We start from the raw sequence: 25,566 nt of genomic DNA on the forward strand, positions 1-25,566 counted from the left end.
GCAGCGCTGATGCATCTCGAACACGTCTAAAGACTTCACTAGTTTTATTACTGGACGAATCAGCAGTTTTGAACAAATATCTTAAATGATTCAGAGACTCAAAGGTGTGTTTGACTTAATGCGGCACTGCACCGACCGATGAGTGTGTGACCTCAAAGTACCATGAAAGAGATTAGAGAACAGACTCCGTATGCTTTTGAATGCATTCATTCCGTGTTTTCATTAGAACATTCCCTGTGTTCCACTCTGATGGGTTCATAAATGCCCTAAACCAGGGGTCTCCAAACTCAGTCCTGAAGGGCCACTCTCCTGAAGAGTTTAGCTCCATCCCTAATCAAACACAGCAGCCCATAATTTTCAAGCAATCCTGAAGACGTAGGGCCTGTCCCACTTGACCACTTGTGTGACGTATTTACAGAGTTTGGCCAAAGTGTTCAAGTGAGGGTGAAGACTTGTTTACTCGCAGGGACACACTTGACCAGTGTGCGATTGTTGTGCTTCATTTGCAAACGTTTTACAAACTGCATATAATCTCTGCACCAATAAAAAGTGCAACTTTGTTTTATTACATCTAATTAACTTACACTGGAAAGTTTTCATGACGCAAAATCGAGTTCCTGACTGTGATGAATGTCGGGATATGCATAAAGCCTGTTCACACCAAGAACTATAAAGATAACTATAACGATAATATTTGCGTCCACAGCAACAAATGACAATGGTCTGTTCTAAGCTATAACTTGTTTTTGCTGTTCTTGTTGCATTTACACAGCTTTATCCAGCAGATGTCCTCAGCATGATATGTTTTGAGTGAGTAGCTAGTGTAATCGATCTAATCTCACAGTGAATTCAGCTGACGAAGTCAATATAAGCAGAATAAAAAAAGTCACTGCAACTCCAAAGGAAGCTAGACAATGTTATCAAAATTAGCACTGGATACCTGAGTTCATTTTATATTATACTTTTTGCTAGCTGCCATAATGATCTTATCCTTAATACTTCTCACAATTTATTCAGAGGGAATGACATTTTTTTTCCACATATCCATTTTTCTTTATCCTTGAAAAGGGGGTTTGACTTGTCAAACAGTTTAGAAGTTAATCGCAGAGGTCCAGAAAAAGCCATCAATGTCATTTTAAATGTGTGAGCCCTTCAATTAGAATGGATTCTGATTGGCTGTCAGTGTTGGGGAAAAAAAAAAACGTTCTGAAAGTGATCCCAACGTTATGTGGACAGTGCTATTCTTTCATATTTAGAACCATGTCGTTAACTTTATAGCTATCGTTCTCTGTGTGAACGGACCTTAACGGTTTAATGATGACAAAATAGAGCAACCTAAATTAATATTGATTATAATTTAAAAAAAAAAAATATATATATATAATTTTAATTACCACAATACTAATTTCTCAGTAGAACTTGCATCAAAAGTGAAAGTTGGTCATTTACACACAAACTGACCACCAACCGCAACTTTCAGACACCATTTTATGTTTTCGCTCAACTGTCACAGAATGGAACGCACCGGGTTGTGGGATATCATAGGGAGTGAAAGATAAGTGGTGCTCACTGCAGAGCCTTTAACCATTGGTCCAGCAGAGCAGCCTCATACTCAAACACTTTTCAACAATAAAATGGGCAATGTTTTTCTGTTTGTTGCAACGTTTAAAATGGGTAGATTCTTCCCTCCATAATGTTGTCCTTAATGTCAAGATAATAAACTACCATCTGTTAAAAAAAATGAACTGAACTAAATTCAAAATCAGGGCTGCCAACTCTCACACATTGATAAAACTTATAGGCCTGCTGTCATATAGATATTTTTTATATTATCTAATTTTTGTCCATCCATTAAAAGTCTAGTAAATCAGTAATTTCTTCTCAAGAGATCACTTTGATGACAGATATTAACTAAGGCTTTTATTCATATATAAATATTGCTCACCTAAATGTTTGCTCACTCAGTGTATTTGTTTCTTTATATGGATAATTTTGATAGCTTGTTTTTAATTTGTTAATATAATGTAATAATTTCACAGTTAATCTCCAAATTAATGTAGAAACAGCAAAGACAGTATATATTAAATACTTGTTTATTAGTATCTTTTTATGAATGAAGGCCAGTATCACTGATACTACTGATGTACAAATGAAATTGATTTTTTTTAAACGTTAATTATTGCCAATCAACATTACAGTGTAATTATAAGATATACATTTTAGCATTTATTAGGCTCCAAAAAATAAAACTTAATTTAATTGAACGTAAAACAATCTTCACAAACCCATAACGTCATATTTAGGCCTACCTGTGGCAGGAAATAATATACAGAAATTGAATGAAGTTATCAAACAGTCTGCACTAGATCAATTATAAATTAAATATGTTAATCCTTATTAAAACTACAAAAGTTCTTTAGTCAAGAGCAGTGAGTAATTTTCTCTGTTACCTTTGTTCTTTGATTAACATTAATGATAGACAGCATTGGTGGCTGCAGCACATGACATGTATTTGACACACGTCCCATTATCTCACAACTCTTTATGTTAGTTTAATACTTATTTAACTGCTCTTATGAGGATACTAGACAAAACTGACATTTTGGCATAATTTTGCATGTTATTATTCGTTCAAGCACGAAAGAAAACTCGATACTGGCGCGTCTTTCTGTACGTCGTGTCTGTCAGAACATTCACAGCACATTCTCGTTTGTTTTGTCATGCTTGAATGGTTTAAACGCATTTGCATGAAGAAGAGCGTGATCATATAATGTAACGCTAGACAAACGATGATAGAAAAAACGGATGCTGCGTTAATTGCGTTAAAATATTTTTAATGCATTAAACAGATAAATCCATCGCATTAACGTTGACAGCACTACTTATAGGATATAACAATATTTTCGTGTGTATTTGACTGTGCAACAAACCATGAAAAGAGGCGGCTTTGTGTGTTCACACTGAGAATGAAATCATGTGCAACCCCAATCGAAATTCAACCCTTCGCCAACCTTTCTTACGAATCACATTTTTATTATAAATTTGAATGTGTTATTTGTTGTTATTGGTGACATCAGAGATTGGATGGTACATAGTAAATGATTTTTTATAAATTTTAGCAATCTAAAAATGTTTGAATGAGTTTTTACATAACACCCAGTTTGGGAAATGCTGCTTTAGAGGATGGGTGTATTGTTTTCTCTCTTCTCTTCAGGTTAGCATGGCCTACTGGTAGATGTTGTAACTACACAATCTGGAGGCACAATAAATCTTACTCCATTGAAGAGGTTTCAAAAGTATTCATGTATTTTGGAAAAAAAAAAAAAAATTCAAGTTACAAATATATTTCAGAATCAGAAAGAACTTTATTGCTAAATGTTGCCTTGGCATTGAAGCTTACAGTGCACACATAAATATACAAATCTATAGTTTTTACAAAATAATGGTTTTTAAAGCTGTGGTTGCCAGAATAATTTTGTAAAAAAAAAAATACAGAAAAACTGTATACACATTTACAGAAATGTACATTTTACAGTATAAACTGTAATTTACAAACAAGAAAATTGGAATGTAAAACAAATTCAACAATGCTCACTACTACTAAAATCTGTTTTGTACCTTTAACATACTGACAACCACATTATAATGCAGGTGGTGAAAGAAAAAGCCACATGAATACCAGAGTTCAGCATAAGTAGCTTTTCCACGAACTGAAGTATATACTAATATAAAGAAGGTGCACAGAGTCATTCACGCAAACGCGAAACACCATCATGGTAACCCACAACACTTACATAATGCAATAAACATTCATTAAACAACAGATGATGTAACATAAAACCCCAATGTACATAACTGATAAAAGTTTTAATATTTACAGCATTTTACTGTGAAAATTACATTCAATTTTTACAGTGCAAAAATAGCATCTAAGAATAGAAAGTTTATAAAAAAATATAAACATGTTTAGGCAGAATGAACATATTTACAGTATTGTGAATAAAAATATAAATTAATTGGACCAAATGAATTTACAAAGATTTACAAAGACAACATGTCTTTACATTATAATAAATGTGTTACCAGAGACTCATCCAAAAGGAAGTCAAATCTGTATCTCCCCCATGTAAAGTTGCACAGATTTACAGTCTGGTACAAAAAGTGGTTTTGGTCTATACAGCTAATTTTTCCCTTCTTGACAATGGACTATTTGCACGGTTACTTCCTGGTTGTTGTTAAGGCATTTCCGGTGAACTGTTAGGTGCAACACTTTTACCTTTAGATGACAAATTTAGATTTTAAATTCAGTATCGATTTAAACAGAACTGTTGAATTAATTTACAGTATGTAACGCAAGTACATAAGTAACTGTAATCAATCAAACAAAAACTTTAAGTCCAAAAACATCATATATTTACATGCAGGCTAAAATGCCAGTAAGCTTTAAAAAGTGTTGTCTTCGCAAATTCTGAGCACATACTAAATTTACGAATTAACATGTTAGCTTGTGCATACAACATATGACACAGTCTGTAAATGTCCCTATCATCAGACAAGTCATCATTTATATAATGTCCTAAGTATTTAACCTCATCACATACTTTAAAGGCAGGGTAGGCAAAAAATTTTGTTCCAAATTTGTTTAAACTTTCTATATATATCCATGCATAATTAAAATGTAAGAACTCTGATAAAAAGAGTATAAAAATCGAGTGACTCTAGACCGTTTAATCTGTATTTAACACAGCTCATTATTTCCATCCGGGACGAAACGTAGGATTGGCTTAGGCGACTGTCACTCTCTCGCAACCATGGCAACCACCCTTTTGACACACATGACCTGCCCACTTGCGCGCGCACGTTTGATTTGGGGAATTCAAGAGGCACGCGATCCTAGGAATACCAAAACAATGGCAGAGAAACAGCAAGCAAAATTCACAGTACCGGCCTATGCAGTTAGTGAAGGCAAACCAGGCAAAAAAAGGAAGACAGTAACAGTACAAGAAAAGGCAATGAACAAAAAGCCTTTGGATAAACAAAGAAATAAAACACGAGTTAATATCGGCGTGGCTTTCCAGCGATGGCGAGAACTGAGAGCAGGATTGTGCACAGTTTGCACGCATGCATCAATCGGCATTTATCATATATGCATCATATAACAGTGGCAGGTCCCGAGGCAGGCGCGCATAACCGCGGCAGCTCCAGTGGCAGCTCCCCCTGCCACGCAAAGATTTTACTCCCTCTCAACTGAGGGAACTCAAGGGGCTGAAAAGTGACTCCTTGATGGCTTTATTTCTGCTGGACAGGTAAATCTTTCTTTTTGTATTTTGATCATACATATTTTTTTGTTTATTTGTTCATGAAGCATGTGTCATTAGCACACGTAGCTGCGTAATATAGCTAACATAACATTACTTAGCGAGCCGTAGTAGAGACGATAAATAATCTATAGGCCTAGCTCAAGATGATAGCTATAGTGTTGAATTGTGCATAATTTTGCTTTAGATAACTAAATACATGTTTAACAGATAGTAGGCCTAACGTTACTCCGCATCTAGGAACTTTTCTTAGAACTATATTTACCCTCTGTCTAACTCTTTTACCATGTTCACCTGTAAGTTTACCTGCACGTTTTTTTCGCCTTTGTTTTGTTTTTATATTCTCTACCTATGTTTACTGATGTCTTTATCTTGTATCTGTGTGTGTCGTACACACTTTGTTGTATGTGTGTGTTATTATTTTGTCTGCAATGCAGTTGTGAGTTGATATTTGAGTGTATGTTACTCTGTTTATCTGTAGAACAACGTATATGTTATGAATCTTAGACGAAATTCATCTTCATCACAGTGTAAATGATGGTAATGGAAAAACGTGTATCATGCAACCTGTTTTTAGCTTTGCCTTATAGATAACTAGCTCGTTAGCGAATCAAAAAATACATATTTTAAACTTTACCAATATCAATATGCTAGCTTGATAGTGAGTACTAAAATACATCTTGTTTGTTTATCTTCATAATTATAAAGTTATTTTTATTACATGTGATTCTGACAAGATGTCACTACATGCACTGTGCTCCTTCCTCTCCGCTCGTCTCAGGTAAATAATGCGTCTTCCAGCTCAGTGGTCGGAGTCGCGCGTTCATGCGTTTTGGGGGCGTGGCTTTGGAAGGAGCCCAGAAGGGAGGGGGTGGAGTGAATGGAAATAATGAGCTGTCTTTAAAACAGTCGTGAGAGGTCTACAGACACTCGATTTTTATACTTTCTTTTTCAGAGTACTTACATTTTAATTATGTATTGATATATAAATAAAGTTTAAACAAATTTTGAAAAAAAGTTTTTTTATACATTTTTTACCTACCCTGCCTTTAATGACAACACCAGACAGAGACAAGTCAAGAAATGACAGTTTTCTGTCCTCCCTACTCCTAACAATCATAATATTACTCTTTTTTGCATTATATTTAATGTCAAAGTCTAAGTAACTGCTGAAGGCCAGCAATATATGGACAGAAAATCACCAAGTCGTCCACGTACATCAAGTGGTTGATGATAGTATTACCAACCATACAATCTGTTCCACAACTATTCAGCATCTTCAATAAATCATCCATATAAACATTAAAAAGCAAAGGAGATAAAATACTTCCCTGTCTTACAAATGTTAAAAGGAGCAGACACAATTACCTAAAAATAAACAGTAACTTAGTAACGCATTACACCCAACACTGGTTGGATTGTCTTGGCATTGGCTAAAAGTCCGTCAGATTTACTACAATGACAAAGGCTGGAGAATATGCCTCTTAAGACACCATAAAATCTGACAGCACTGCTTGGATATTATAACTAAAACTGCTGCACCATCTTGAAAAATATAGCTTACTTTGGACGAATTTTGTGTGCCATACCAAAGTGTTATTCTATAGTCTTTGGCCATACGCATCAGACGTTTATCCAACGGCCCATAGACGTGACGTCTGAGGTGAGACTAAATTTGATTGTCACAGTACTTGATGCTGGTGGGCGTGTCTTATTTCAACTGGTCTTCTGCCCATTCACTCCATCCACATCCTTATTACTCGGCAGCATCTCTAAAGTCTCTGCTTCCGTCACTTTGTTTTCTGATGAATGTGAAATACAGAAAAAAAGAAAGAAATTAAAAAGAGAAGATCTGGAGATCAAGTTGCAGACTTTAAAATGTCAACAATTTACCATCAAATTACCATTAGAAATACAACATACAAAATCTTTTAAATAACACATTGTCAGCATCACATTTGACTGATTTTATAAGTTCAATCTTGTTTCTCACAAATGAACATGACATTTATTTCATTTGTGAACTCCAGAACATGCAAATGTAACGGAAGAAGGCCGGTCCTGTTTAGAGCGGGTGGATCGAACAGGAGGGGTTACACAAGCTCAAATGTAAAGTTTAAAGATTCACCAGTATGCTATTCCTCTCAGGACAAACACTTTTCATTTCTGACTACAGCAGCTTGTGTTGAGGGGATTTTGTTGGTTATATGAACAGATCAGAGTGTAAAATGGTGTTTGAACTGAACTGAATAAACTGAATGAAGCCACATACCTACCTGGAGAGCAAACAGAGAAAGTTACTCAGAAATAAAACTGACATTACAACATCAGTAACAGTAACATGATATGGTCTTAAAATAAAGTACAACTGTTCAGGGGCCATATTCACAAAACATTTTATCTTACCACTAAGAGTTCTCCTAAATAGCAGTAAAAGTTCTTAGCTAAGAGTTTTCTCTTAAAACCTATTCACAAAGCTGCTGAAACCAACTTTTACTAAGGAATAGACTGAAGTCTTAAGCTTAGAGTAAGGGCGGGGTTGACCTCGTTGCTATGGAGTATCCACACAGTGATTGGCTGATGGGGAGGAGTCAGCGATTTAATCATAGAAATATTGTAGAATGAGGTGTCATGATTCCATATTAAAATAAAGGTTTTAAAATACAAATGTTGCATTATTCAAATAATCTTTTTTTAATAAAAATATTACCATAGTCAAAATAAAATGTTACCATATTGTTGCCATAAAGGTTTTAAAGGCAGGGTAGGCAAAAAATTTTGTTCGAAATTTGTTTAAACTTTCTATATATATCCATGCATAATTAAAATGTAAGAACTCTGATAAAAAGAGTATAAAAATCGAGTGACTCTAGACCGTTTAATCTGTATTTAACACAGCTCATTATTTCCATCCGGGACGAAACATAGGATTGGCTTAGGCGACTGTCACTCTCTCGCAACCATGGCAACCACCCTTTTGACACACATGACCTGCCCACTTGCGCGCGCACGTTTGATTTGGGGAATTCAAGAGGCACGCGATCCTAGGAATACCAAAACAATGGCAGAGAAACAGCAAGCAAAATTCACAGTACCGGCCTATGCAGTTAGTGAAGGCAAACCAGGCAAAAAAAGGAAGACAGTAACAGTACAAGAAAAGGCAATGAACAAAAAGCCTTTGGATAAACAAAGAAATAAAACGAGTTAATATCGGCGTGGCTTTCCAGCGATGGCGAGAACTGAGAGCAGGATTGTGCACAGTTTGCACGCATGCATCAATCGGCATTTATCATATATGCATCATATAACAGTGGCAGGTCCCGAGGCAGGCGCGCATAACCGCGGCAGCTCCAGTGGCAGCTCCCCCTGCCACGCAAAGATTTTACTCCCTCTCAACTGAGGGAACTCAAGGGGCTGAAAAGTGACTCCTTGATGGCTTTATTTCTGCTGGACAGGTAAATCTTTCTTTTTGTATTTTGATCATACATATTTTTTTGTTTATTTGTTCATGAAGCATGTGTCATTAGCACACGTAGCTGCGTAATATAGCTAACATAACATTACTTAGCGAGCCGTAGTAGAGACGATAAATAATCTATAGGCCTAGCTCAAGATGATAGCTATAGTGTTGAATTGTGCATAATTTTGCTTTAGATAACTAAATACATGTTTAACAGATAGTAGGCCTAACGTTACTCCGCATCTAGGAACTTTTCTTAGAACTATATTTACCCTCTGTCTAACTCTTTTACCATGTTCACCTGTAAGTTTACCTGCACGTTTTTTTCGCCTTTGTTTTGTTTTTATATTCTCTACCTATGTTTACTGATGTCTTTATCTTGTATCTGTGTGTGTCGTACACACTTTGTTGTATGTGTGTGTTATTATTTTGTCTGCAATGCAGTTGTGAGTTGATATTTGAGTGTATGTTACTCTGTTTATCTGTAGAACAACGTATATGTTATGAATCTTAGACGAAATTCATCTTCATCACAGTGTAAATGATGGTAATGGAAAAACGTGTATCATGCAACCTGTTTTTAGCTTTGCCTTATAGATAACTAGCTCGTTAGCGAATCAAAAAATACATATTTTAAACTTTACCAATATCAATATGCTAGCTTGATAGTGAGTACTAAAATAGTTTATCTTCATAATTATAAAGTTATTTTTATTACATGTGATTCTGACATGATGTCACTACATGCACTGTGCTCCTTCCTCTCCGCTCGTCTCAGGTAAATAATGCGTCTTCCAGCTCAGTGGTCGGAGTCGCGCGTTCATGCGTTTTGGGGGCGTGGCTTTGGAAGGAGCCCAGAAGGGAGGGGGTGGAGTGAATGGAAATAATGAGCTGTCTTTAAAACAGTCGTGAGAGGTCTACAGACACTCGATTTTTATACTTTCTTTTTCAGAGTACTTACATTTTAATTATGTATTGATATATAAATAAAGTTTAAACAAATTTTGAAAAAAAGTTTTTTTATACATTTTTTGCCTACCCTGCCTTTAAAATGTAGGCTAAGTGTCACTAATTAAACTAGTATATATACAGTTAATTGTCAACCTCTTGGATGTTTTTATCACAAGAGAATGCAGAATTCAAGCGACAAATTATGTTTTATAAACAAAGTTTGGGAGAAACACATTCAAACAGTCTTTCTGATCAGCTCGAGAGAAGGAATACACAGACGAGAGTTGCCTATAGTTACTTCGACAGTTTTCTGCATCCCTCCGCCAACCCGCTCCTCACTCTCGGCTGGGGATACGGGGAGAACTTTGGGTTTGGGCTAAATTTCAAGCTTGGAGCCCTCAATCCCCTTGGACAGCACACCAAATACGCTTATATATATATATATATATATATATATATATATTTTTTTTTTTTTTTTTTTTTAACTCTATTCAATCATTTGTAAATGTGAACTTATGAAAACCACTGCCACAGGTAATCGGACAATATTTATTTATTTGTTTGTATTTATTCATCGTAGATTCAAATCTATAAATCAAAATGTATTGCATTTATAAAGAAAAGGTTCAGCACCTAAGGCTCAATCGCTACTGCCTCAATGGTGTTCAGTGTCTTTGGGTGGATTAGGACTGTTTGTGATTTGGTCTTAGTGATTTAGGAGTCCTCTTGACTACTCCTAACGTTTCACAGATTTAGGAGCTACTTTTAGCGCTAAAATGCTTTGTGAAATACTCTTAGAGCAAAAATTTAGGACTCCTAAAATTAGGAAGTGACACGGCCATTATTTTTAAGAGTTTCTCCTAAATCAGCAAGTTAGGAGCTACTTTTAGCCTTAAGATGTTTTGTGAATACGGCCCCTGATCTTTACTGGTCTGAAGCAACATCTCAAGTCTAGTATTTCAGTTCACTCAAAACTACAACAAAGGCGTAGCTTGATGTTGCTGTGAATGAGTGTTCACGGCGATGGAATGAGCCGATGGAAAGTAATCCGACGGGACTAATGCCAAAATCATGTTCATGGATGAGCTACGTTTTATTAATTTTACTGTGGTATGAAGCAGGGTTTGGCCAAGAGCCTGAACATTTTACCTTGCTGTTTTTATTATGCTTTATCCCGCATTCAGTCACTGGTGCTCCTTTTGTTTTGTTGTCTGCAAGTGCTGAATTACTCGTACAGGTCAGTTTATCTGACTAATTGAAATTGTGGGGGAAAAGCAGCGCTTAAATAGTATGTGACATTAGTAATATTCAATACTATTTAGGGCAGATAGGGTGGATAGTTTGCACATTGGGATGCAGGGTTAGTTACTTTGCTTCATGACCATGTTTGTAGGCACTGAATAATGTCACATCCTGTCACATGATATTTGACCACATGACTTGATCCAAAATGGTCCCTTTATATTGGTTACTCTGAATGACATCAATGAAATTCATTTTTCTGGACATTCTTTCTCATAACAAAGCAACGACTTCTACACATAATTTTAATACCATTTTGCACTGTTGATATATATATTTTTTATTCTGGCATGATTTTATAACATTATATTTATTACATTTTAAGATATTTTAATCACAAATTAAATGGTTGTATTGTCCTTTGGATGGTTAAACCGAATGAACTTTAGACACTTCAGAATCTTTAAAATACCTTTATATGTAGCAAAATATAATTAAAACCTTTTGGATTCAATAAAAGATCTAGTTGTCTTTGACCATGTTATGATGTCACGTCCTCACTTTACAGATTTAAACTCTATTGTACAACAATAAAGTTAATTTTTCTGTTGCTGTGTCAGATGACTGTAATACTTACCCGGTTGATTTTTTTGTTTAAAGATCTTGTGGCGACAGTAAAAAGCAACAGCAGCTGCAGCTGAAATCACCACCAGCAGAACAACAACAGCTATTCCTGCTTTAACACCTGAAGACAGACCTGATACTGTAATGATAAAGACAGACAGACATTAGTGTGAATGTGTCTGATCTGTAACAAACACTATAACCATCAGCACTATTCACCAATCAGGCATAACATTATGACACTGACAGGTGAAGTGAATAACGCTGATCATCTCTTCATCACGGCACCTGTTAGTGGGTGGATATATTAGGCAGCAAGTGAACATTTTGTCCTCAAAGTAAGCAAGCATAAGGATTTGAGCGAGTTTGACAAGGACCAAATTGTGATGGCTAGACGACTGGGTCAGAGCATCTCCAAAACTGCAGCTCTTGTGGTGTGTTCCCGGTCTGCAGTGGTCAGAGTCTATCAAAAGTGCTCCAAAGAAGGAACAGTGGTGAACCGGCGACAGGGTCATGGGCGACCAAGATCATTGATGAACGTGGGGAGCGAAGGCTGGCCCGTGTGGTTCGATCCAACAGACGAGCTCCTGTAGCTCAAATTGCTCAAGAAGTTAATGCTGGTTCTGATAGAAAGGTGTCAGAATACACAGTGCATCAGTTTGTTGCATATGGAGCTGCAGACCAGTCAGGGTGCCCATGCTGACCCCTGTCCACCGCCGAAAGAGCCAACAGTGGACACGTGAGCATCAGCAACAACGAGTTTGAGGTGTTGATTTGGCCTCCAAATTCCCCAGATCTCAATCCAATGGAGCATCTGTGGGATGTGCTGAACAAACAAGTCCAATCCATGGAGGCTCCACCTCACAACTTACAGGACTTAAAGGATCTGCTGCTAACATCTTGGTGTCAGATACCACAGCACACCTTCAGGGGTCTAGAGGAGTCCATGCCTCGACGGGTCAGGGCTGTTCTGGCAGCAAAAGGGGGACCAACACAATATTAGGAAGGTGCTCATAATGTTATGGCTGATCGGTGTATAACCTGAGTGAATATCTGATACTGTAATGATAAAGACTGTCAAGTCACTCCCCAGCCTAGGGGTATTAGGAACGTTGAACAATGTGAAATAATCTGAGAGAGACAAGGAGGTTTTCCAGACACTATACACCTTTGCTCCTTGTCCTCCACAACTGTCTCATGATGAATATGAAACACTGAAGGATGTGTTTGACTACAAACTTCACACACAAGGCAGTTGTCACATTCCTTATTTGAGTCAATGACATGACGGGTCATTTTTTTGGCCTTAATAATAATAATAAAAAACAAAGATATAACATCCAAAGTATGTAAGGTAGTACAATTAGATCGCTTTTATTGAATCCAAAAGGTTTTAATTATATTTTGCTGCATATAAAGGTATTTTAAAGATTCTGAAGTGTCAAAAGGTCATTCGGTTTAACCGTCCAAAGGACAATACAGCCATATCATTAGTGATAAAATATCTTAAAATGTAATAAATGTATATATTTTTTATTCTGGCATGATTTTATAACATCATATATCAACATAAAATTATGTGCTTTGTTATGAGAAACAGTGTCCAGAAAAATAAATTTCATTGATGTCATTCGGAGTAACCAATATAAAGGGACCATTTTGGATAAAGTCATGTGGTCAATATCATGTGACAGGGTGTGACATCATTCAGACACCTGCAAAGGACCACATGGTCCTGAAGCAAAGTAACAAACTCTCTTTTAACTATTTGAAAAATTCATGTTTTCACTTCCTCATACACATGTCTGAAACATCAGGTCATTTGCTACAACCGCTATAAAACATGGAAAATGTTGTAATATTTAAAAACTTGTAGTAAATATAAAATGTTTGATTGTCCTTTTGCTAGCTAGCTAGATATCAGCATGTTAGCATTGTTTAAAAATATCGTCATACAGTAAAACCAAATCTTTGATTAAACCGAATGACTTTTTTGGTGACAAATTTTGTCCATCTTGTAAAAAATGACAAAAGCAGTGTTAATTGATTATAAAAACCACATAATCACATTAACACTTAATAAAACTACAAAATGAATTATATCTCCTTAGTTTTTTTTCACTTAAAAACCTTACTCGTCAACAACCTGATTTCAAGCAGCTGAAAAACTCCTTTTTCTTTTTCAAAAGTCAAACTTTTCTCATTGTTACTCTCATTTGTTACTTAAAAGCATCACACCTTTCTAAAACATGATTGTCTTTACAGAACAAGCAAGATGTGTTATCACTGGCCTTGTACACGGAATGGTTTCTCAGTTGTTAATCCAGTTCCAAGAGGAAATGTAACATCACAACAGTGGCAAGAGGGGTGTGGTAAATGAGGTCTGCAGTGGGGAAGAGCGGTGTTAAGGATGTCAAGTGTATGATACATAACACCTGTCTGTAATTCCAGTGATTGACAGAATATTTATATAGGGTAGTGTTTCAACGCAGTTTATTTGATATTTATTTTTGGGAGTCAATAAAGACTGTTTGTTCACCTATCTGACATCATTTCGATCTGTGAACATTCCACAACATTTGTAGCAAAACTGTTTGAATGTCCTTGAATGTCCTGCTAACTGCACTTGTTTGCTAATTCTGACTGCATCCAAATACAGGATCTGGTTGAAGTCCACAATGTGTGAGAATTTAGCTCTACCTTGGTTCAACTCCATAATCTCACAAGCTCTTCTTTCCAATGTTCTCTCAAATTGAAAGGTATCTTCATTACCACAGTTCTCATATTACTTGGCATGTTAAAAGGGTTAGTTTAACCAAAAATAAAATTTCTGTCATATATTATATTATATTTTCGATGAAATCAAGTCATTCTTTTTTTGTTTTTGCCCATCTTACAGGTGTGGAATGACACGAGGGTGAGTAATTAAATGACACATTTTATTTTTGGGTGAAATAACCCTTTAAGCTCTTACTTCAGGAGATATAATCAATGATGTTATAACATGCATGCAAAAACAATGAATATGCATGAAGACCTTATGCATCCTCTGTCCTTAGTGATAGCCAACTTAAAGCCTTTTCCATGCAGCTATAATCTTGAATTCATTACCAAATTGCTCCTTCAGAAGTTTATGAATAATCTACTTCTGGATCAAGATGTAAGCAACTTTGAACCAGTACTCTGGGTTGTCCTGTCGTGAATTGTTCCAGAAAATACAAGCAGTGCCTTTTATTGTGAGTCTTTTCTTCAACACTGCACTCAAACACTCTTAATGAATGGTACATATTAAAGTGGATTACCATCAAAGATTGGAACGATGTGCGGATGAACTTAATGTACCAGATATGTAGCCAATTCCTCCTGCCTTTTCAGAATCTCATAAAGGGGTTTGTTGCTACCCTACTGGACTGATGGTTAAATACTCTATAAAACTGATTTTTCCATTAGCAGGGCTCCCGATGCACCTAAAATGGTCGCATTTGAGACCAAAAAATATTCATTTTTGAGTGATATTTTTACTGAGATCGCCACTCACCGTGTCCTAACCAGACGCATTGCCACAACACGCGATTAAAGGCGATGATTCTATTTTAGATGTTTCCATTTCTTTATCGTTTCGTGCTCTTTCTGTAGTTGGCCCTAGACTCTGGAATGACTTGCTTCTTCTTTATCTGTTTTATCTGTTTTTAAACCTAAGTTAGAAACATATTTGTTTGACAAAGCATATAATACATGAAGCACCCTTACATTGTATTTTATTGTTATATTATGAAGCACTAATTTTAGTGTATTTTATGGTATTTTTCTACAATTCTTTGTGTATGGGTTTTATTGCTTAATTTATCTTTTTACTTTTTGTATTTTCTGTGTTTTTAGCTATTGTAAAGTACATTGGACAATGTAGGTTGTTTTTAATTGTGCTATTTAAATAAATTGCCATTGCTATTTTTTCCTCAAAATCGTTCAATGTCGTTGTTTTACTTTTTTTTTTTTTTTTTTGTAAAGGGCATTTGACTTGTGCCCTGTCCAAATACCCACACTTGTGGCCTTTGCACTTGACCACTTGTCTACTTACATGACGTATTTCCTGCATTGGCTCAAGTGTTCAAGTGGGCATGAACAAACAGAAGACAATATTAAAATTGCGGTGCTTCTTTAAGTGATAAGCAGTTGCAAACGTTGTACAAAATACACACAGCCCACTCATCATTGCACCAATAAAAGTCCAACTCATTATATTCCAGTAAGCACGGTCAGTATGATCCTATACGGTCTTGAACGTTCATACACGTAGTTCGTGGTTCAGCATGTTCTTGCATGGTCAAAAACTGTGTGCTTCCCCATTATAAATACACACCTATTGTATCATAATGTTTTTTAACAGTTAACATTTTATCAGAAACTTGACAACAGCCAGTATTTATCACAGGGCTATTTACAGGTGTCATGCATTGTAATGCATATAACGGTGTTTCAGCTAAATAGAGCAGTTTTGCATTCTGAAAGAAAATAAATAATCATAATAAAAACAATAACTTGAGTTACTCACCACTGGCGGTGACATTGAATCTCTTGTATAGTGTCTCTTTGCTGCTGCTGCTGATCTTCACTGTATAAAGTCCAGAGTCTGTGGCTCTGGTGTTTGTGATGGTCAGAGATCCAGTATGATCATTCAGCTGCAGTCGGTCTCTGAATATCTCATCAGCATCATCATATAATTTTGCGCTGTTGGTCTCTATATCGTATTTAGCTATGAGTTTTCCATCATCTCCAAACCTCCACACTATCAGCTCATCTCCGTGTGGTTCAGTAACATCAGTAGGAAGAGTGAGAGAATCTCCCTCCATAACGCTCTTCATTTCAAAATCAATGACGGGTGGAGAGTCTGCAAGACACAGATTCACAGACAGAGAATAAACATATTGTTACTGGCAGAACTGAACATCAGATCAGGTGTTTGCCTAGGTTCACTGCATAATAAATACATATTTTTTTTTACATTTATAAAATAATTGCTCCTGTTTTGGTTTGTTTTGGAACTATTAATCATCTTCCAGGCCAAACTGCACGTAAAATTTAAGTCACATCTTATGGATTTCTTTCTAAATCTGTATTCAGAACATGACTTTGATATTGTGAGACTGCTGAACAAAAGTGCAACTTAATAAAGAGGGAATGAGAGAAAATATCATGGATCTAGAATCTAAGGATGAGCTAGATTTACATTAAATCATTCAGCAGACAGGGTCCATACATAATTAATATTTGCTTGTTGCACTTTTGGAATATTTTAATTCATAAAATAAAAACAAACGTAATAACATCTAAATTATTCAAATAATAAATGTGTTCTCACCATAGACTGTAACATTGAATGCCATATATGAGGATCCAGTGCTGTGGTTGATCTGTAGTTTATAAAGTCCAGAGTGTTTACTTCTCATGTTCTTGATGGTCAGAGATCCAGTCTGATGATCCACCTGCAGTCTGCCTTTGAATATGTCAGTGTGATAGAGGTATGAGATCTCATTCTTTACAGTTTCAGCAATGACTGCACCTGAACCTCCAAACCTCCACTGTATGAGAATAATTCCCTGTATTTTAGTAGAATCAATGTTTAGAGTGACAGAGTCTCCCTCCATCACTGACACTGACTTCAGTCTGTCCTCCTCAACACCAATCACAACTGGAGAAGAAAGAGAAACAGTTTCTCAGAGATTAAACTCATTGAACACTGCTGATCATGTTAGTGAACAGACCTACTGTATAGTAACTGAAATCAGTTCAGACTTTTAAACAATTTTTCTAAAACATCTTACATTTAATAAATACATATAGCTTTTTATTCTGGCAAGATTACATATCATATATCAACATAGTGCAAAATGGTATTAAAATGATGTGTGAAGTCGTTGCTTTGTTATGAGAAAGAATGTCCGGAAAAATGAATTTCATTGATGCCATTCAGACTAAGTAACCAATATAAAGGACTATTTTGGATCAAATCATGTGGTCAATATCATGTGACAGGATGTGACATCATTCAGATACCTGCAAAAGACCACATGATTGTGAGGCAAAATAACTAACTCTCATTTAAAGCGGTGATGAACTGAGAAATCAGATTTTCCTTGAGCTTTTGACATAAGAGGTCATCATACTATAAGAATATCCTGTAAGTTTTAGAGCTGAAAACTTCCTTGTTAGTCCAATAAAAGCTTTAATTGACCCCAGACCCAGCAAATGACAGGATTTTCAAAGTGGTTATCTATGATGTCAAAGGGTCAAAAGTATCCAGCTGCAGACCTGCAGCACCGCAGTTTCAGAACCGCAGCCACAGAACGGAAGTGAGGGGCGGGGCTTAACAGTCATATTTGCGCTACCCATAGGCTACATGTCATTTTCTTTTGTTAAATATAAGTTGTTTTTACATGGATTTTGATCGGATCGATGTCTACAATATTTAACAACAATACTTTTACATAAAGTCACTTTTCTGTTCATATAATATGCATAAGATATCATGATGTACAATGAGGATATTTAATTACAATGTTAATGGACAATACAAACCATGTTTTGTTAGTTCATTAGACAAACTAATTTGTATAAACAAATACTTTTAACCATATAATTTTGAAAATGTATTAATAAATGTGTAACCATGCATTTAGCAATGAGACATTTAACAACAGAAGGTGTATACGGTGAGTGTATGATATTTCTGTCGTGATGTGGTGAACGAATTTATATTTATTTATTTATTTATATTTATATTAAGTGTTTATCTGCTATAGGCTATTGAATCTGTTCAAGTTTTAATATTTTATCATTAAAGATTTTTTTTTTTTGCATTTGTCAGATATTTATCGTGTTAATATTAAATAAATAATTAATAAAACTTATTCATTTGTTGTTTGCTTGTTTTTATTTTATTATGAGCAGTTTAAATGTTTTAAACCTATTATTTTAAAAATGTTTTTTTTTTTAAATATCCTATTTGTTTTCATACAGAGAAACACTTGTTTCAATTGATCAAGGCTTTTTTAAAAAATTGTTATTTTTATTTGACATTAAATAGCCTACGTTACATAATCTAAGTATTATTTGTAACAATTTGAACATGAAAGAAATAATACAATCAAATATAGGCTACAGTCAAATGGGAAACACTTTACATGTTACACATTTATTAATATATGTTATATTATTAAATAATGCAAAAAACTTGTATAGTTGTAGTATTGTTGAAGTAAACAATTAACTAAAGTGTATCCATTAACATTAAATCTTCTCAAACTCTGTGTCATGAAGTATTATTTAGAACATGGAGGACATATCAAATGGGAAACACTTTACAACACACATTAATTTTTTTTTTTTTTTTAAACATGTAACGTATAGATAAACTGTAAATTTACTTAAACGATATTTGTGTGGTTCTTGCATTAAAATATATGAGCAAACATATCAATTAAAAACGTGAAACACTCACAAAATTCTGCAGCTCTTAATGTTGCTTATGAGTAAAGATAGTATAATCAGGCAACTATTGTTTTCAAATCCAACACTTAACATTTTACAGAAATGACCAAAAAAAAAATTTAAATATTATATATATATATATATATATATATATATATATATATATATATATATATATATATATATATATATATATATATTAAAGTTATACCACAAGTGCCATCATTACCATGCAGCTATTAATCTTAAACTATACACATAAGTGATAGTAGCATAAATATCAGACATGTAATTTATTGCTCAGGGTTATATATCAATCCTGTGTTGATCATGCCTGTAGGGGTACCTACACTGTTAAATAGTTTGGAAAGATTGTAATGTTTTGGAATAAAAAAGCACAATGTCTGTTAATAAGACAATTCCAGTTAAATATTGTTAAAATGTCCTTTTTATATCTAAGGGGATACTGGGGTGCTCTATTTAATATGAGTGTTATACTGTATACATTATATATAGTGAGTGCTACCCACGTAGGCTACTCCAGTTTGGGAACACCAGGGCCCTCATTTATCAACAGTGCATAGAAAAGGTTCTATATTTTGTCCAACGAATGAAATTTAGAATGTGCCTAAGTACAAGAAAATCCGCATTTATCAAACGTGCACACTCAGTTCTTATGCACATGAGTAAGCAATCATTGTTGATAAATCCCACATGTACGCAAGTACCATGCTCTTTCACATTCACAGTCATTAGCATTCGGAAACGCCTCCAATGAACCATATATGGTGACAACACTTCCCTTTAAAAATCGCGTGATTGTGTTTTTTCCTCACCGCAATAATGGCAAAGAGACCACTCTGTGCTCTCACCAAGCAGATCAGCACAATCTCTGAAAACGCGCTCTCTGTGGAGCGCATTGTTTGCCAAGTCTTCCAATAACTCAAGATAAAATAAAATAAAGATAAAGTTTACCTAATTTTTCTTTTGCAAGTTTTTACACACATTGGGTCTCATTCATGAAACACGAGCAGAACGAATTTTTGTGTAAATCATGTGTAAAGTGGTTCTGGCGTAAATTTTCGGATTCATTAAATATTAGTATTTTCCAAATGTTAGTTGGTACGAAAGAAATCTACACCTGCTCCCAGCCACGCGTAAATAGTGCGTTTAACATCCGAATGTTTTGGTCATTAATAAGGCTGCATTTGAATTCACCTTAATAAGGTACATATTTACAGCATTTTGAAAAAATATTATATATAGTAATTACATACGTTTTTTCTTTTTACTTTTATTGTGAGAGCCAGTAATAGCATCTGCAAATGGAGCACTTTAATCAAATAATTAATTGATTTCAATAGGGCTGGGCAAACTAATGACCCCTTATTTGTTATGGAAATTGTTTCCTATAAAATGTCCAAAATCCTTCGTTTGGTGTCATAATATGATGCCCATATATAGTTGTCAGTCAGATTTAATGGGCGGGATTTATGGTAATTGAGAATGAGCGTGCACGCGCGTCCCATTTACGACTGATTGGAATTCATTAACACACACACACATTTCACTATCACTTCTGACGTTTACGAAGTATTTGTGAATCAGGAGAAGAGTTTTCGGGACGGTCTCTTTACGCGCAAATCACTCGCATATTTACTCGTATATTTACGAATGTTTCATGAATGAGACCCATAGACTATTTAAGTAAATTTCAAATATGGATTTAAGTTACTCTACTTAGCTAAGATAAGTAAAATTATAAGTAATTTTAACTTGACCAGTAAAAAGTTGAGTAATTTCTATTTAGTTGAAAAATCTTTTGCAATACATTTTACACAAACAATATAACACTGAATGAAACCATGCTTTTAATGTGTATGCTTAACTTAGAAACATCTAAGCAAGTAATACAATAGATATTGTGTAGACACCATATCAACTTATTAGAATTAAATCTACACTTGAACACAGAGACCTCAATACTTGGTACACAACACACAATGACGGTAATGAGTGTGATTGTGGCATTTTGAGTAGATAATGAACACCAAATGTCACAAAATGGCAAGTTACTAAACCTAACCACAAAAGCAATGATAAAACAGTGTAAATACAGCTGGAAAACAGCAAAAAATTGACCTCATTAATTATTCAAGGCCCAGTGCATGATGGGAACACCCGTATCAGAAAAGTTGAGTAGTTTTACTTAATTTTATAATGTTGATATTTATGCTTTAATTTCTACAAGCTTAAATTGAGTACTACTAAATAACTTACATTTGTTTCATTTTCTGTAGTATTTACTTTTTTTTTTTTTTTTTTTTTTTTTTTTACAGTGTAGGGTTTGACACCAATTACGCATTGTGTGTAAAACTAGACAAATGATAAATTGAGTGTTTTATAATTAAAGGAAACACAGGACATGTGGATTACTTAATGCATACTGTGACACTCTTAAAGGTGATAGAGAGGATTTTTTCGTCAACTGAGAATCCAAAGACTGTTACTGAGTTTAAATGAGCGCATGCGTAAGAACAACCCCCCTCCTTCACAGCTCATTTCAAAGGAACGCCTCCCAAAACTCGTGCACGAGTATTGGAACACGAGTGTTTACCACCGGCATTCGCTGTGTCGCTCTGTCTCCTGACTAGGGCTGCACGATTAATTGCATGTGATTGTCATGCGTGTCTCATCAGTAAAGCCGGTTCTGTGATTAGCGGTAAATGTCCATCACCTGCTTTCAAATGGAAGGGCACTTAATATACAAGGCATTTCTCAAAGTCAAGGAAGGATCCTCGGAAGCCAGAATTTCGAGGATGCTACTTCATCGACATCCGTCAAAGGACTGTTCCAATGTCGAGGATCCTCGGAATTTCAAACAAGGACTGAGTCCTTCGTTCGAAAAATATCCCATACACAGGAAAGGATGCATATGTGTATCCTTCGCGCTCTTCGCGCTCTCAAATCACCCACAATCCTATGCGTGCAGCTTTGCAATCTTGTTCAAAAATGTTTTAAAAAAATGTTGGACGTTAGCGGGCAATATGCTTTCAAATGTAAGTATATTTACGTTACCAAACATTTGTTATAACAGTAGTAAATATGTCAGATAAATAAAGTTTAACGTTTAAATGCCAGTACAAATTACTACCGTATTGTTATACAAATACAAATTACGTTATTGATGGCTAACTGAACCGGACCTGTTAGCTTGTTTGCCATCACCGGCATCCTTTATAAATAACTAGTTAAGTTGTCTAAAGTAATTTAACGTTAATATTATACCATTTATACCATTCACAGCGTTATTCATAGCTTTCTCGTATTTTTTAACAGGGACCAAGGAACAAACGGAGGCGTTCATACGTCTCCGTGTAGAAAACAGACTGTAAAGGTAGAAAAAAAGCAGCTGTTTATCGGGGGGTAATGACGCAATGACGTGCACTTGCTAGTCTGTTCCATTTACGTGTTCTCTGAATGCTAAAGAGGAGCCTCTCCTAGACTCTGAAGGAAGTGACTTGGAAGGACCAGTCCTGCCAAGGAAGTATCCTTGACATTGAGAAACGCCTACAGAGCCGTAGTTCGTGGACAAGCTACGCAATATCACGTTCATAATCGAAGGAGATTCATCTGCGATTATGAACGCGATATTGCGTAGCTTGAAAGCAGGTGATGGACATTTACCGCTAATCACAGAACCGGCTTCACTGATGAGACACGCATGACAATCACATGTGATTAATCGTGCAGCCCTACTCCTGACAAAAACATTGCATGCGGCGCCTGTGGAGTGTGGAAAGGCCCTACCTCGTGCACAGATGATGTATATTAATATTATTCCTTTCAGTGCACCTAATAAATAGTCTTTTATCAGTTAGTAAAGACAGTTTCAAGTAATATTGCAAAAATGTATAAAACAAAACATCCTCTTTAGCACCTTTAAATGCATTGTATGTGTAGTGTCGCTATTCTACCACTAGATTCCCTGCATAAGTATGCTCAGAGGTGTGCTTTTATTTACACACAATTCTACGTATAAGTACAAGTTGATGAATGCCACACTTTGGGTCTCATTCATGAAAGACGAGCAGAACGAATTTGTGTGTAAATCGTGTGTAAAGTGGTTCTGGCGTAAATTTTCGGATTCATTAAAATGTTCGTATTTTCCAAATGTTAGTTGGTACGAAAGAAATCTACACCTGCTCCCAGCCACGCGTAAATAGTGCGTTTAACATCCGAACGTTTTGCTCATTAATAAGGCTGCATTTGAATTCACCTTAATAAGGTACATATTTATACAGCATTTTGAACAAAATATTATATATAGTAATTACATACGTTTTTTCTTTTTACTTTTATTGTGAGAGCCAGTAATAGCATCTGCAAATGGAGCACTTTAATCAAATAATTAATTGATTTCAATAGGGCTGGGCAAACTAATGGCTCCTTAATTGTTATGGAAATTGTTTCCTATAAAATGGCCAAAATCCTTTGTTTGGTGTCATAATATGATGCCCATATATAGTTGTCAGTCGGATTTAATGGGCAGGATTTATGGTAATTGAGAATGAGCGTGCACGCGCGTCCCATTAACTACTGATTGGAATTCATTAACACACACACACATTTCACTATCACTTCTGACGTTTACGAAGTATTTGTGAATCAGGAGAAGAGTTTTCGGGAAGGCCTCTTTACGTGCAAATCACTCACATATTTACTCGTATATTTACGAATGTTTCATGAATGAGACCCTTTGCGTGAAACTGTTCTTACGCACAAATCTGTCCGTATGCACCGTTGATAAATGAGGGCCCAGCTCTACTGCAAGATGGTTTGGGTAAACATATATTCTTAAAAATGAACTCATAAATTACTTTAAATTGATTTACCACCAAACTAAAAGCCGTCATTATTATCATCATCATTCAACGTTTTAAATTCCCATCAAACAACCGAAATCCATTAATCCCAAATGTTTTTGCGTCAGGATGCATATTTATAAATGCTGGTTTGAATTATGTAGTTTTGACGCTTTAAAAGGCGTATATTCCTTGAATGAAATGAAGGAAACAAACAAGCAATTGCAAAAATAAGTGATTAAGGATTCATCTGGATGAATATTACACAAATATAATAATGAATAGGCTACATGCCTAAGAGAAGCCAGTTCAAAACGAAAACCAAAATGAACAGAAATCACACTTACCGCACATTAAAAATAAAGACAGAATGATTTTTAAAGTGTTCTTCATATTGTTGTTTCGATATTCCGTATATACTATAATCCTGAAAGAAGTGGGCGCGTGTGGCCTGTCTCGCTTCCCAACAGGTCGGAGGCCGAGAAGCGCAAAACAAATAACAATTCCGAAAACAAAACAAATTATAAACGCAATAGAAAGTCTAAAAACAAATTAACAAGTTAAATAAACACAACGATAATTCTGACAAACAAAATAAGTCACTACTGGATTCGTACAGGAAACACGATTTGTTCTGCGCATGTGCAAAATGCTTCTACTTCCTGTCTGAAGCATAGACATATAATAAACACTAGACGCCCTATTGGCCCCTTTGGACTGTTGCTGCGATACGTCAACGAGTCCGCCATATTGTGCGGGGCAAGACTGCGCTGTTAACAAACACAAGTAAACGGACGAGCTGCAGTTTTTCTGGATAAAAACAAAAATAACGTTTACATTTATCAACCAATTTCAGTGGTTTATAATGTACGTGGTGTACAAAAAGTTCTAGTTACTTAAGATCTCTATAGTTAGACATATAAAATATTTATTTTAATTAAGAAATAGTCAAAGCTCAGGCTTGTCATGTATTTGACTGCTTTATTCTTGCATAAGAATTGTGAAAACGCCCATACTGAGATATAATTTAATTTTCACATTAAATTAAATAAAGTTTTCTTATTGTAAAAAAGGGATTTTCTGTCTTTAACGCAATTTTAGCTTTTTTTGAGCTTAGAATTGACCACCATTGATAAAATTAAACAAATCATCAAATACAAATCACACGGGCTGCTTTCTGTATTTTATAGCACTAAAATGATACAGATAGATACTCCAAAAACATACAACAACAAAGATAACTGATGGATCCTTTATGGTAATACATATGATGGTACAACTACAGTGCAATGCAAATAAAGAAATTGAGAATAGTAAATAGTTTGTTATACACAATAAGAAATAGTTTATGTAGTATATAATATTGTCAATAAACAAACAGTATACAGCAAATAAAATAGTAATGAATAGAAGATTTATAAAATAGTATAAGTACAATAATATAATATAATAATATATTGATAATAGCATATAGTATAATAATACTATAATAATAGCAATAGAATATGTAGTATCATTTACAGAATATAGACAATAATAACATCATAACTATAATAGATTGATAATAATAGTGGTATAATAATAATAATCGCAAATACAATGTAATATCAATTGCAGA

General features: G+C 35.1%; 1 protein-coding gene across 2 annotated transcripts; it reads right to left on the reverse strand.

The window, feature by feature from the left end:
- On the reverse strand, nt 1–24,581 carry LOC137034670 (CD48 antigen-like). 2 transcript variants are annotated; one of them, XM_067407786.1, is made up of 5 exons: nt 24,296–24,581; nt 16,955–17,284; nt 16,148–16,483; nt 11,609–11,734; nt 1–7,120 (listed from the first exon to the last, which is right to left on the reverse strand). In XM_067407786.1, exons 1-5 carry the CDS (start codon nt 24,339–24,341, stop codon nt 7,035–7,037), a joined length of 924 nt encoding a protein of 307 aa, XP_067263887.1. In that variant the 5' UTR covers nt 24,342–24,581; the 3' UTR covers nt 1–7,034. The 2 variants fall into 2 exon arrangements, with proteins under 2 accessions (XP_067263887.1, XP_067263888.1); XM_067407787.1 differs by lacking the exon at nt 11,609–11,734.
- Nucleotides 24,582–25,566: the final 985 nt, after the last annotated feature.

Source organism: Chanodichthys erythropterus, chromosome 13 (assembly GCF_024489055.1).
Source record: "Chanodichthys erythropterus isolate Z2021 chromosome 13, ASM2448905v1, whole genome shotgun sequence".
NCBI classification, from domain to species: Eukaryota; Metazoa; Chordata; class Actinopteri; order Cypriniformes; family Xenocyprididae; genus Chanodichthys; species Chanodichthys erythropterus.